At 40.6% G+C, this 15,492-nt stretch overlaps 2 protein-coding genes across 2 annotated transcripts in view; one reads left to right on the top strand and one right to left on the bottom strand.

Annotated features, from left to right (window-relative positions):
• Nucleotides 1-5,222, bottom strand: part of cpne4b (copine IVb) — a 21,468-nt gene extending 16,246 nt beyond the window's left edge. Inside the window, exons 1-2 of the mRNA XM_063900024.1 lie at nt 4,934-5,222; nt 612-802 (exon numbers count right to left, since the gene is read on the bottom strand). Of these exons, the coding sequence (XP_063756094.1) occupies nt 612-782 (171 nt within the window). The 5' untranslated portion in view covers nt 783-802; nt 4,934-5,222. The remainder of the gene's footprint in view (nt 1-611; nt 803-4,933) is intronic.
• Nucleotides 5,223-6,930: 1,708 nt separating this feature from the next.
• Nucleotides 6,931-15,274, top strand: dync1li1 (dynein, cytoplasmic 1, light intermediate chain 1). The gene is made up of 13 exons (XM_063900032.1): nt 6,931-7,129; nt 7,349-7,422; nt 8,614-8,730; nt 8,821-9,051; nt 9,276-9,430; nt 10,070-10,163; nt 10,781-10,916; nt 11,004-11,115; nt 11,352-11,411; nt 11,539-11,583; nt 11,677-11,764; nt 11,867-11,989; nt 13,309-15,274. Exons 1-13 carry the CDS (start codon nt 7,026-7,028, stop codon nt 13,425-13,427), a joined length of 1,458 nt encoding a protein of 485 aa, XP_063756102.1. The 5' UTR covers nt 6,931-7,025; the 3' UTR covers nt 13,428-15,274.
• The last annotated feature ends 218 nt before the right edge of the window (nt 15,275-15,492 follow it).

The raw sequence follows: 15,492 nt of genomic DNA, 5'->3' as shown, positions 1-15,492 counted from the left end.
AATATATTAGAAAACAAACATAACCTGCAATTTAGCTTGAGAAGTTTAGCAAGACAATCACAACTCTGCATGACAGCCTACGCAGTCTTGATTACAAACACATCCCTTTAGCCAAACATGAATGTACTTCAACAATTTCAAGTGGTGCCAACAAATGAATTCATAAGCAATAGGACATGGAGAGTCGATAAATACGCTACAGTCCGACTGCTACATCAGGTCAAGGACAAATGACATTAGGTTGTGAAAATCTTGAAGACAGTTCTTTTTACTGAAACTGACCCTGAATGTGTGAAGTATAAGAGCAAAAACACCTACATAAATCAAAGAAGAATTGTGTAACGATTTAAAGCTCATACTGTTATTTGAATTCAGTCAATTGTAAGTGCTCCTGTAAGAAAATGGTTCAAATGGCACCGTAATTCATAATAGAGCCACAAAGTGTAATTAAAAATGCGTACACATATAATTTCGAGAATGCCTTTCAATGGATGAATGACTGTCACAAACAAGGACTCTTCGACTGATGTAACCATCATTATCTCATTTTTCTTTTAATCAGTCTTTCTAAACCAGACACATAACTTCATCCCGTCTTCCCATAACTGTACCTCAAACCACTGCCCGTGGGACTGCATCTTCAGCACCACGCAAGGGTCGGGTTTGGAGAGAGCGTCGCGGTCCGAGATCCCCCGGCAGGCCATTCTCAGCTCAACTTTAGCCAGGCATGGAGAGCTGATGAAGCCCAGCGTGGCCTCTGCAGACTCGTAGATGTTACTCATGCTGAACTCACAATCACACACTGTATAGAGAGAGATAACAATACAGGGTTACTACAATTCAGATAGATAGATAGATAGATAGATAGATAGATAGATAGATAGATAGATAGATAGATAGATAGATAGATAGATAGATAGATAGATAGATAGATAGATAGATTAGATAGATTAGATAGATAGATAGATAGATAGATAGATTAGATAGATTAGATAGATTAGATAGATAGATAGATAGATAGATAGATACATAAATACATACATACATAGATACATACATAGATACATACATAGATACATACATAGATAGATAGAATGAAAAAAAACTGAAATGTTGCCTTTAATTAAATGTATTATGTCTACAAATATCACACTATTGTATTAGGTTAGTTGAAACCAAATATATTAAGTTGAACCTAATATTTTTCATTTAAACTGAATATCATTGCTTTCAACTACCCTAATACAGTTATGTGAAATATGCCGACATAATACACTTAATTAAAGTCAATGTTTCATTTGTTTCTGTGTAGATAGACAGTTCACATGCACTGTAGTACATTTGAACTGTTGTTTGCTGTGACATGAGCAGATGCAGTGGCCCTGACTAAGCAGACAGAATCAGAAACTGTTCAAGGTCAGAAACTCCTGAATAATGGACAAGGTCCCCAAATACACACAAATGTACAAACAATTGTGCATTAAACAATCAATGAAAACACGCAATTGGGTGTATTTATACATTCTGTATACATAGACATAACTGCATTAATGCAACTGCACACACATGCAGTAAGCACTGCTGAGTATTCAGAACAAATCGGCCCGGTTTCTCCTCAGGTTTCCACAGAGTGTATAGTGTTCACAGTCCACAAATAGAATAATGTCAAGCCTCTAGTCTCTGCCACGAAGATGGTTTTACCCATAATAATGTTAAGATCATTGTAAATCGTGAAATTGAGTTTAAATCTTTTTCTTTTTTTTCAGTACTAGCTGCAAAGAAAATGGCCCATCATCACAATGAGGGCTAAACATATCTGCAGCTTTTCATTTGTTCAAGGTGAAAGCTCTTTTACTGCACAACAAATCTGGCTCTTTCTTCCTATCTGACACATCTTACAGGAGCTTTTGTGTACAGCAGTGATGGTCAATATGACACATGCGTGGCAATAATGTTTAGTGTGAAACAAGGGATAACTCTCTTGATCTTAAAAGCCCACAGATGTTTTCAATTATTCTGCTTAATTAGATCAGTGTGTGCACAGTAGACTCAGCTGATCGACTTCTTTCTCACTCTACTTTTATTGCACCTGTTGGAGGGAAATAACAGGCACCTTTATATCTTTTAATAATACATGGGCTCTTGTGATTTAATGTAATCACCCCAACCACCTCCAACTTGACCAGAGATGTAATAAGAAGTAATGAAACACCTGTGTGTGCATGTGTGCAGAACCTTTAACGCAATATTCTGGGATATGGGCTTACTCACTTTCTTGGGCTGTAGTTATATAGAGTTTTATCCAGTCTTTACTACCCCTCAAAGCACATAACAATGTCATGTCTGTCTGTTAAATATAACCCAAGCATAATGTTTGAACAACTGTACTAATTAACATGTTGTATCTCATTTGTCTATTTTGAACAAAACATTTGAGTGACGTTTAGATTTTGTTGTCTTTAAATAGAGCCGAGCTATAATGACAAACAAAAAACGATGCTACGATGATAAAAGCAAGTACAGAAAAAGGAGATAACTCAACACAAAAGATCATATTACGCAGAAAAGGCCAAACAGAAAAGCCAGAAAAAAATACATGAAAAGGCATCTAAAACTCTGTTCCCGTGCTTACAATATTTTTGCTATAGCTGCTTTCTGACTGTAGCTTCATATTTAACGGGCAGATATGATCCCGGTATCAATCAGTACGGTAGAGAACATTTTACAGAAGTAGATAGTAGACTTAAAAATGCCTCGGAAAATCATCAATACAATTACCTCCTACATGTGGTCTTTACTCAAAGCCCAAACTCCCAATCTCCAATTGATACCAGCTATAAATCTATTATTATTACATTGGAAACACATCTTACATTGCATGTATAATTAATCTCAAATGCGTGCATCGATTTTCCCAGCCCATAATGTACTGGAGAACTGGGTTGAAACCATTGGTAGCCTCAAGTCCAGTTAGTCCAAACTAAAGGGTACCTGCTGTGCTCTGATGTGCTAGATGGTATAAACTGAATATTAATGCAGCGGTCTAGTAGTATCATCCTTAGGGAGAGAAGCTCTTGGAACTGGGTCTGAATCTGACCTGAATGTCTCTCTCTCTCCCCCTGTCTTCCATAATTCATGTTCCATGTGTGTTGGCTGCTGGTGATTATTTTTAGCTAAGCTCATTGAATTGGTTGTATACAGACAAACGAGCGTGGATAGAGCCACAGGGCAGGTGTGTGACATACAGCAAACCTGTGTGTAGTTCGTTTTTTTTTCCCGTATGAGACCGCTGAAAGGTGGTGACGGAGTGTGTTTGAGTCTGTGGGCAGCAGCACATGTCTGTCTGTTACGGGTGACAGCAGATGACACTGATAAGTGACAGACGATGTGGAAGATTTCCAGTGCTACTGTTAAGAGCTGTGTGCGGGATCTGCCTTTTACAGTAAAGCAAAGGATCAGCTGCCACATGGGTTGCACATTGTCAGAGGCGAAAAATGATTTTCATATCACACTTCACCACAGGAAATTGTAATAGCTTATTGAAGGGAAAAAGTCCTAAAAAGTTGTTTGGTCACTGTTTATTTTGATATCCATGCACTGTACCCCTCAAATGCAGAGGCGATGAGGGTTTAGTTATGAGGAGCTATTTGACTATATATTGGTGTTTTGCTAGGTCTGTACACGTGTATACACTTGTAGAATCACAAGGCATGTTTATAAACATTTGACAACCAATATAATTGCAGAAATGTCTAAATGTAGTACTCTTGATTGAAGCTCCCAGCACTAACAAAGACGTGCAAATTGCAGAACGCTTTGAAGCAAAGTGGTTTGTGTACTCTGAATTGTGTGTGTAATTCATAAATGATGCCCAAACAAAGAGCAGAAGAGGAAGAATTGATTGCCAGGCAGTGTGAGATGTCTAAAAATGATTCCATACTGTCAGCTCGTATTCTCCACACTGTAACAATCAATCAAGGCTCAGAGCTCAATTGCCATGACCCTTGTGTGTGTGCAAACGAGTATAGATGTGTGTCACCATTTACATGTGCATGTATGTAGATTGACTGTGACAGATGTGACATTAATGAGTGAGCCAAAGGAAGGTCCATACCATTCAAACACTGTAATTGCTCAGTCACATATTGATTATAAGACAAGGAGGAGTAACATCGGCATTCAGATGCACCACATCCAGCAAAAAGCTAAAGAGGCTACAGTGTGTGGCTTGTTATGCATATCCTATATGGCATATTAATCATGAGAGGTGACAGCAATGTGCAGGAGAGGGGACATAGGAAAGGCAGCTGGGTGTGAGAAAAGACAGAGAGGAGTATCAGAAGTGAAGCAGTCTGGTGTTGCAAACTCACAGTGTTATTAGAGCTGGCACAGAGACAGAAGCAATGAAAGTGAGGGAGACAGAGGTTGTGAGAGGGGGGATTAGAGAGATGGAGTGAGAGAAAAAGCTGGAGAAAGGAAGGCGAGTGAGTGAATGAAGCAGAGGGGCGAAAAGCAAAGAGAGACAGAGAATGAAACAGATCTTTCCCTCCCATAGGGCTTATCTTGTCTTGTAACACTCTAGCTGAAATAAATTAATGCAAAGGCTTTCGAACAGTATGTATTTTTTCAAATAAATAATTGTTTCACACACTGTGGGTATAATTTAGAATAAAATAGGCTGTTACCTGATAGAAAGAATGATAGTTGTGTCAAAAAAATAATTTAAAAATCCACAAAGTCTTACAAGCTGTTAAACAATAAATATGATACGCCAAGCAATACACATCTAGTGTTGTCATGCCTTTTCCTATAGAAGACAAAACAGAATAAATGTCCAGTGCAATTGTTTTGGAATAGCCTATACAACCCTCATGTAGCCGGATAGACATGCACCATCCGGGCTGCTCCTATCTCCTGTAGAGAGAAAACTCACCTCAACGACCTGGAGAAAAGATCCGAGCGGAGCCAAAGAACTTCACCGCCGTTTACCTGACAATCACGGATGCCTCACCGCCTCCGGACCCATCTCCCTCTCTCTCACTCTTTGACGATATGTTTTCCTCGGTCCCCTACACTGCAGAGCTCGGCCGATGTGGTGCTGACAGCCAAACAGCTCTTCTTTCTAATTCCCACAGGACGAGCTGAGGGAGGATGCGCTCCGTGCGCCTGGGTTTACTCTGGGTGAAAGATGGGGAGGAGGAGGAGGACGGTGCGCCACTTAACTAGAGTTTGTAATCCTCTGGCTCCATCGGGGGCCGCAGAGAGCGCACAGTACCCGGGGACCAGCGGCCACCGAGCACAGTGCATCAGCGCCATCTCGTGGCTGATACAGGGAAATGATTTGAGCAAAAACTGATTTTCCGGTTCTCAGCTTTGATTGGCTGTGATATGCTTCAGCAGTTTTATAATAAGCGATGACCGCACACCTGAGACCACTTTGTGGTTAATTTAAAGTTCACGCTGTGCCCACCAGAATCATTGGTTCGGAATAATTCAAGCAGAGTATAGATGTTGCTCCTAGAATATCAGGATATTAAAAGTGCTTTGACTATATGGCTCTCTACATCATTTCGAAATGTGTTTAATCTATGTTGTTATTTTGGCCTACAATTAGTATTTTGCCATTTCCTCAGTATCAGATAACCGTGAAACCTATTTTTGAAATGCATCAGCTGTATCAAAAGAGCTGTACAAATGCAGTCAGATGTTTTTTTTAATCTGTGCCGAACTGCTTTGACGTTTACACAAAACTAAATGAGTGTTTTTTAAAGCCTAAATTCATTTAAGTTAAATTACCAGTACTAACGTTGGATGATTCCCCTATTTCTCTTGTGTCATATGTTTTATATATTGTCTAACCTGTTGTAAAATCACTGCTGCTTTAAATCTAATTGTCTCATAGTAAACTTAAAGTGGATAACTATTCCTATGGTATTAGGCCTACAGCTTTGTCTCTATCATAGGCTTAGGACGCGCGCCTTAGGCTATTAAACATAAATCGGCGAATCAAGGCATTGGTTTATAAGGCAACAGTTTTAAGAGGATATTTGATCTGAAGCGGATTTGTGTTGCTCTTCTGAAAGCCCATTTTCACTGATAATTCATTCTGATTACTCGACAGAGACAAGCTTATAGTTTGCAAATAGCTTATAATGTAATAAGCCTGTGCTGTATACCACATAGCTACTGGTCTCATTATTTATGTACAAGTTCCAGTTTAGACATCACCATCCAGCAGCCAAGAATGTTAATTACAAGTTACATGTTGAGTACAGCCATGCATGTTAAAACGTAATAAAGCATATTTACAGAGGTGGAAAAAGTACTCAGATTTTGTAGCCTACTTTAGTAAAAGTACCTGAGTGTAGGAATACTCGTTGATCAGATGGCCCATTTCAGAATAATATAATATGTTTTGCATTAAAGTGATATCAAAGCTGGTAAAGTTGCAGCTACTGTAATTTGTATTACATCGTGCTTGATGGTATGTTAATTTTACTCGATGCCCCCTCGACACTTGGTGCCCTACGCACAGCGCGTAATGCGCGTTATGGGAGCGGCGGCACTGGGTGTAACTAAAGAATGATTTAAGTATTATTTATTTCACATCATTAATCCAAATGTGCAAATTAACTAAAAGTATTAAATAACTGTAGTGGAGTACAAGATTTACCTCTGAATTGTAGTGGATTAGAAGTCCAAAGTAGCAAAAAAAAGTATCTCAAGATTGAACTGTAGGCTACTTAGTTTCTTTACACCACTGCATATTAAGCCTATCACTGATTTATTTCGTTATGATTTGTATATTATATAGTTGTAGACTCTTCCCTGAGCTTAATTTGCTGTGGATGGTCAGTCCAGATCTGTCACTGCGGATGAGATCATGCCATGTCTGGAGCAGGGACCCCAGCTTTGTGCGGGCCGACCACGCCCCGGCCCCGGCGTGCGGTGGGTGCATCAGGCTAGGTTAGCTCACAGCTGCTACATCCGGGCGCTCTACTGCTCGGTTTACAAGCCCTGCGAAGATGGCGACTTCAGGGAGGAGTGCATTATTATCCTCCACATCAACTGGACCTAAAAACACACTGGAGAACTCCAACCAAGAGGAAGATGACGGACAGGACTTATGGTGGGCGACACGTTGTTTCAGATGGGTCATTTTGAGCAGGGTTTTCTGGCGCTGAGGGTCCATTGTGCTCGGATGAGGATGGTTTGACAGCTAGCTTGCTAACGAAGCTAGCTAGCATCAGCACCAGACTGACTGGTGACACAGCAGCACTAGCTCGCTTTCAGTTGTTGTTTGTTAATGAATGAATGTTGTGTTTTAACGAGGCGTTTCTGTCTGCAGGACCACCATCCTGAGTGAAGTGTCAACCCATTCAAGATCTAAGCTACCGTCGGGGAGAAATGTCCTGGTCATGGGTGGGTATCTGTCTGCGGTCTCCTGGCTGGCCAATAAGCAACGTTAGCGTGCTGCTCATCTCATTCTGCTGCTAGACTTAATGCAGCTCGGTAGCTAAGCTAGCTTGCTTTGGTTTTGATTGTGCTTTTGTGTTGTGAAAGCCCGGTAGCGGGTGCGTTGGCTAGCAGAGAAAGACAGGTGTATTTTCTAGAGCGCCTACAATACACACACACACAAACACACACACACACACACACACACACACACACACACACACACACACACACACACACACACACACACACACACATACACACTCACACTCACACTCCTTTATTATCTTATGAGCGAGAATCAGGCCGTTTTGAAACCCTGCAAGTCATTCTAGCATTCAATGATGCTAGTAGCAGCTAGGTGGAGATGATGCTGAGGGGAGAAGACACATCGTGTTTGTGTTATATATATATTTCTATTATGCTGCTGAAGCAGAAAGGGAGCCACCCCGTCTCGCTCTTCCCTCGTGTCCCTCTGCTGTCCACACACAAACACACACATCCGCCTGGGATAATCCGAAGCCTGCTACCCATTCAAGCTAATCAACGAGTTGGTTACCGACGCATCTGTCTTTTATGCTATCTATAACAACATCAGCAAGCCCTGCTTTATGAGGCATTGTGTCCCCTTGACCTATTATGGCAAAGTATGGATGCAGCATTGACCTTATTAAATACACCATAACAATGTCATGCTGTTGAGGCTTTCTGTAATGCCACAACAAATGCAGATATACTCCGTTGTCCATTGTCACTGGCAAACGTATACAATAAAAATGTATAATAAAGTTGCATGGCTCTAGTCAAGTGGATTGTTTATAGTATATTTGTGCTGATTAGTTGATTAGGTTATAAACAGTAAATAGCAGCAAGTATTTTGCTAATCAAGTAATTACTTAAGCCATTTTTCAAGCAAAATTAAACCAAACATTCTAGCTTCTCAAATGTAATGTTCTGATGTTTTTCTCTGCTTTGTCAGATTATGAGTTCATTAATGAAACGTTGGGTGCAGCCCTTCATTTCGTATGAGTGTTTAGTAAAGCCATTCTTACTTAATAGCTATATTAGCATAATTTCAGCAGGGGATGCTGGAACTGAGGGGTTACTACCCTAATCTTCTATTAATAATTCTGTTTTCTCTTGACTGATTTTGTTTAGGTGAGGTGGGTTCGGGGAAGACCGCCTTGGTTGCTAAAATGCAGGGGGTTGAAGAATTCATGAAAGGGCGTGGCCTGGAATACCTCTACTTCAGTGTCCATGACGACGACATTGATGGTAACCAGCACTGACTTGAGGTTTATACATAGAGCTACAAATGTCCATGTTGTCTTGTGGGGTTTTTTCACACTATTTTGCTGTGTTTAGACCAAACCAGGTGTAATGCCTGGGTGTTAGACGGAGACCTTTACCACAAAGGTCTGCAGGGAGTAGCTGTGCCAGTGGACTCGATCGACAACACGCTGCTGCTGATAACTGTTGACATGTCGAGGCCTTGGAACGCCCTGGACTCTCTCCAGAAGTGGGCCGCCGTTGCTAGGGAACACATCGACAAACTCCGGGTTGCCCCGGAACTGCTGCGGGAACTCGAGCACAGACGTGAGTCATACTGACAGCAGTCAGGGTGATGTGTAGATACAGTTGAAGTAGATATGTCAGTGTTTCTTCCCTGAAATTTGGTTAATGAAAAAAATTAATTAGAAGTTTTTGTTTAAGCTTGTCCTGCTTCAAAGTTTTTTATAGAAGGAAAGTTATAATGCCAAGTACTGTTATTTGCTTATCATTCTGTTTGCTAATTCTGTTTCTTTTGTATGTGTTTGTAGTTGTAAAACAGTTCCAGGAGTACACAGAGCCAGGCAGTGGGGAGGATGGCACCCCGCAGAGGAGGAGTGAAGACGAGGAGAGTGTGCTGCTGCCCTTAGGAGAGAACACACTCACACACAACTTGGGAATACCAGTGGTGGTGGTTTGCACCAAGGTACACACTAACTGACTCGCTTATGTGTGGAATCATATTCTACTTCTAGCTTAAAATGTAAGGACGTAGTTCCTCTGGATGATACAGCTGATTGTACTCACTTTTGGTACTGGGTCCGTTTTTCTTTCTACGTCAGATACTACCCCCTTAATGTAGGTGGGATTCTCAGCTGATAGCCATATAAAACTGCTTGGGGCTCCCGACAACTAATCTAAATAGCTTAATCAGTCAATGGCAACAAAAAACATATGCACTCGATTGGCGTTTTGAATTGCAAGGTTTTGTGGGCTGCTGTTTATACTTTGGCTTACAAGAAATTGAAGTCACTACTGATGATAGCTTGACTACTAAAAGTTACAGGTTTGTAAGGATGTCTCGTGTTGCATAAGTGAGAATTCTTTCTGACCAATCACTGGTCTGCAGTATTTTAAGTCCACCTTTTTAGTATCATCTCAGCTTGCTAAGAACAAGTGTAAATGCATTTTCAACAACTGATTCATGTTGAGTACAGCCATGCAGTGGATATTTGAAACCTTTTCGAAGTCTACTAAATCACTTCAAAATAAAATGGTACTGCATTTACATTGCATCTACTTACACACATTCACCTGTGTCTGACATCTACTTGTCTCTCGTCAGTGCGATGCCATCAGCACATTGGAGAAGGAGCACGACTACAGAGACGAACACCTGGACTTCATCCAGTCTCACATCCGACGTTTCTGTCTGCAGTGTATCCTTCACTGAACATTGTGTGAACAAACAAGAATGCAAAGTGTCACAAAACAAAATGATACTTTTATGTTTATAGGGTTTTTAGTTCAGCTGTTGATCAATACCATTTACTGCAGTTTTCACCGTCAGATGCTACAAATGTAAGGCAATCATTGAAATGTTGGTGTGTATTCTCTCTTCAGGGATGAAGGGTCATGATATAACGGAGTGACTAGCAAAACACTGTGTTTTGTTGTCAGGCCAAAGGCAAAGTTCCCAGCAGTACCGTTATTGCTGTATTCTTTCCAATGTAAGGTGTGTCTTCACCTTCGTTTTTGATATTGCTTTATTGCAAAGAGAGTTTCATAAAGGTCTTAGATTACACAGTATTGCTTGAAATAGTGTGTTTTACAGAAACATTTCTCCAGTAAATGTTGAGAAGGTATTGGATTTTCAAGGGTTATTGCTTTAGAAACTGGCCACAATTGTACACTGCCTGAGTACTTCTGTTTACTGGTAGCAGTTCGTGAAGGCTGCTCTCTGATTTCTATCGTGATACTGTTTGAAAAAGGTTTTATTTTTGCTTCTGTATTTGTAAATGGTTGCAATGGAAAATATCCTTGACAGCCATGTCAGACGGAGCGTCTCTGCTTTACACATCAGTGAAGGAGATGAAAAACCTGGACATCCTGTACAAATACTTGGTCCACAGACTCTACGGCTTTCCCTTCCACTGCCCGGCACAAGTGGTGGAAAGAGATGCAGTTTTCATGTAAGCCTGCCAGTGTCTGTGCGTTTGCATACTGTAAAACTGAGGGCCACCTGTATTTATTTTGTAACCCTTCCTTTGCTCTCTCAGTCCATCAGGCTGGGACAATGAGAAGAAGATTGCCATACTTCATGAGAACTTCCAGACAGTAAAAGCAGACGACAGCTTTGAGGAAGTAATAGTCAAACCGCCAGTCAGAAAGGTACAGACTCCCGATTATAAAAAAAAAAAAAGGCTAGCTAAGCTTACAGCAAAGCAGCTTTATAATGGCTGTTATATTATGTAACATTGCCTTCGGCATCGTTTGATTCACTGCCAATCTTACCCCATATCCCTGCAGGGATCATAAGACTTTTATCCCATCTAATTCATTAACTTTTAAGAAGGACTGGAAGCATCTTTCAAAAATTGTTCAATTTTTCTCTTGCTTTTCTCCAGATTGTACACGAAAAGGAGATTCAGGCAGAAGATGACCAAGTGTTTCTGGTAAAACTGCAGGTCAGAAAACATTTCTCTTGTGTATATGTCTTGCTTGCTGGTACCCAAATAAATCGGACTTGCGGGTCCTGATATGTTAATTAAATACTCATTTGAGTGACTGTGCATATTGTGCTCTTATTCACAGTCGCTGCTCGCCAAACAACCCGCTGTTTCAGCAGGGCGACCAGTGGTCAGTGCTTGTTTTTCTAGTTTTTACTAATAAGATACAGGAAATCTCCCTCCAGTATGCTAAATGTTTAAAAAATGCTGTTGTTGTTTATAGGACACCACCAGTCGAGCTCCCACCGGCTCACCCAGGACGAGTAATCGCTCAGCCGCGGCCAACGTAGCAAACGCCATGCCACAGTCGGGTACGCTGTGCATTTTATTGCTGCAGGCATCAACCCATGACCAAAGTTCAGTCAGTGCATTGCTATGGGTGTTGTTTTAACGTTGGTCTCTTTATGCTGCAGGTCAGACCAGTGAGGGCGTGTTGGCCAACTTCTTCAACAGTCTACTGACAAAGAAAGCAGGGACAGGGGGGCCCGGGACGCCAGGGGGCGGTAACAACACTCCAGGAACAGTACGCAAGTCAGGTGAGAATAAAGTTACTACGATGCTTCAATTTTATGGATAAAGAATAAGTTCAGATGTTCTTTGGATTGAAGGCCATTTGCATTTCCTCATAACTCAGCATCTTTTATGGTTTGCACCTCCGTCATCCTTCATTTTCTCACCTCTTATCTTTTCCTTTACTCCAGACATGAACATGACACACAAAAGGGTTTATAAACTCATCATCTTTATGCCTGTCTGTATTTCAGAGTGACTGTATTTTAATGTTTAACAAAGCTCACAGTCTGTTTTATAATCTCATTGCAAACATCATTCATAATGTGTGTGTGCGCTAGTCAGAGGATGCTGGCCACGTTAAGGTGTGTGTGAGGGAGATATCATTTGTCATTGCTTGTCTATGTTCATTTTTTCGGAAGCATCCCTATATTTCTTTTATCCCTTTCCCTCCACTGAGCCTGTATTATATGCACTGCAATCACAGTGAAGCAGTCGTTGCCAAATCTTGGCTCTCTCCTTAAACAATGCACCTTAAATATTAATAAAACTAAGAAATATGAAGTGTAGGCCCCAAAAGTGCAAGTTGAAATATAATACTAAAATATATAGATAGTTAAAATTGATTAACTGAATGTAAAGCCAGTCATACCAGGATGATTTTGTTTGTTTGACTGCTGATGATTTAACCAAGATTGCATCCCTAATCTTAACCCTCCTAATACTCTACTTTTTTTTTTGCATGCTGCATTGCAATTCTCTTGACTAGTATGTGCCACAAACATTGCACATGATTATAGCTGAGACTCTGATGCACTGAGAAATATATTGTGTGATACTTTATACCTTATATGGCCAATACTCAACATATTTACCGTATATTAAATATTTAAACTGGATACCCAATAAGTAATCATTTTCTGCTAAGTTACTACAATACACCTGGACTGTTTGATCATACTTTTAACACTGTTGGAATTACAATTATAAACAAATGCAATCAACGAAGCAGCTAAATTACTTCACTGTTATCATAATATGCCTCTGTCTGTTAACTAACTCCAGAGCAGATGGAAAAACTAGACCAGTGTTCTGAATTACTGTGAAAAAACCCTAATTAACCATACTGAATCCTGTTAAAATAACCCTAATTATACTATCCTGAATGATTTCCTATTATCTCATTTCACCCAGCTCTTATTTCAATCCTGTTTAATTGCCTTTGTGCTTATTGCATTGTGCCTAATGCTGAGTCATTAATTGCACAGGATAAAAATGGTTGTGTTCAATGATAGGATACCCTAATGTTATAGTACTGATGTGTATCTACCCACACTTTTTACAGGTTCGAAGCTGGGCCTGAGCGATGTACAGGCGGAGCTGGATCGCATATCCAGCAGGGAGAATGACTCTGACATGCCCAATGCCAACGACACCCCTGCCACCGACGGCCAGGACACATGAAGGCCAACACACTTCACCCTGCTTCCCCCCTCCCCACACACAACCCCCAACACGCCCCCCCCCCCTTCCATCTCAGTCACCTTCCTTGTCCTTCCTCCCTCTACTCCATCACAAAGATGCAGGAAGAAAGAGGAATGTTGGCACACAGTTTTCCATTCCCATCATCTTTCAAATTCTCCTCAAGAAGAAGAACCCACCTTCTCTTACCTTACCCGTTTTCCCACACCTTGTTCCCCTCCCCCACCTCTCTCTCTTCTACTGCTGGCTGTTGCGCTGAGGGCGAGTATTTGTAACTGTTACATACAAGACTGTCTGTTACATGAGAGTAATTGGGTAAGGGGGCCACTGTGGATGTGGAGGTTGGGATGAGAGGAAGTAAGAGGTTTTTGAAAAAGATTGATAAGAGGAATGAAAGTGAGGTTGTTTTATCCATCCATTTCTTGTGATGGTGATACAGTTGGTGTTTTTACTGTAGGAACTGCTGAGGGTGCATGTTGAAGAAACATCACTTAGAGTACCATAGAATGAGTGTGTGTTTAATGTGTGTGGGGCAGGTCATGTTTGGCCAGAAGAAGAGATTGAGAAAAAACAAAACAAATGCCTGAAACAAATTACAAACGGTTGTTTTTTAAGATGAAGGGACAAACATACCAGTATTTGTGTGAGTGTGTGTGTGTGTATGTATGTGAAAGAATGACACAGATGGATAGAATTAAGGAAGTTACTTAAACCTAGACCTGTATGTTGAGAGATATTTGGCTGTTTGCATTTCAACCAAAAGGCAAGAATATTACTATGCTCTTACACTACACGCTCTTAAAACAGTGAATACACTATTATTACAGAAGCCCTTTCTGATAGAATACACAAACCAAACAATAAACTTCTTGATACAAGTTCAACTCAAGCACTAGTCCTGTGTAGGGTGCACCTAATTACCATCATGGCACCCTGTTCTAACATTGGCCAAACTTCCCCTTGTGGTAGATTCTGCCCAAACCTGTAGATAACAGACAGTGCACTGAAAAGGGAGGGTGGTAGAGGTTAGGTGGGTGGGTAGCTAAGCTTTACCTGTACAGAAAAAAAGCACTAGTGATTCAGTTTCATAGTTACTGCGGGCGGTTGGGTGGGTGGGCAATGGGGTTAGAACAAAGGAGGGTCACACGAAGAATGTACAGTCATTGTCTCGCTGATTGGTCCTGTTATTTCAGAGCTCTGTGTTGGCGTTTGTATAATCAGATCTGTTAATCAGTCAAATAAAAGGTGTATTTATTCGGATTCATCCACATGGCTTCTCGTTGATTTTTTTTTAAAATGAAATAATATGAATTATTACCACAACTAGGCAGACGTCAAAATAAAAAAGTTATTTGTGATGGAATTGAATAAAAACGGCATACAGTTGAGTTTTCTTTTTCAACTTTAAGTAGGTACCTGGGGATAAGACACATGGTGAAGTGACCATGTGTAACAATTTTTTTAAATGCTCTTCCTCAGTCAAAAAACAAAAGGGCAAAAAGGACAGTCACATTAGGGGCAACAGAAACATAACAATGCAGTTGATCTTCATATAACTCGGCTTGTGTTTCTTATTGAATTTAATAAAAAGCCATTATTGAGGCAATTACATATTGTTCAATCTGTGTTGATGAGGGCCTACTTACGAGCCTCAAAGATAATGTATTGACTGTAGGGTTTTTGCATTGTAAGTGGTTTCTGTTATTTTGTCCAACCTGTGTAGGCACTAAGGTTACTGCTGTTCAGAACATTCTGATCTATAACCTCTATAAAGGGGGAAGGGCTGATGTTTGTATGTAATCTGTTTACAATATATTCAGCCAATTCTCCAGTGTCTTGTGTCCATACTGTTTCTCCTGATATCTCTGTACAATAATGCTTATGGGCAGCTCGCTCTAAAGCATTATCCTGTATGCCTTTTTGCTCTAAGCAGACGAATACAATACACTTCAGAAAATTATCATTGCAGGACTTCCCTATGACACTGGACTTTGACCTTTTCTGTTCCATGGAATGAATCAGACATGCTCTCTATACCATTTGTGAC

Source organism: Eleginops maclovinus, chromosome 13 (assembly GCF_036324505.1).
Source record: "Eleginops maclovinus isolate JMC-PN-2008 ecotype Puerto Natales chromosome 13, JC_Emac_rtc_rv5, whole genome shotgun sequence".
NCBI lineage: Eukaryota > Metazoa > Chordata > Actinopteri > Perciformes > Eleginopidae > Eleginops > Eleginops maclovinus.
The sequence above is the reverse complement of the archived record's forward strand: the minus strand, read 5'-3'. Positions and strand labels throughout refer to the sequence as shown.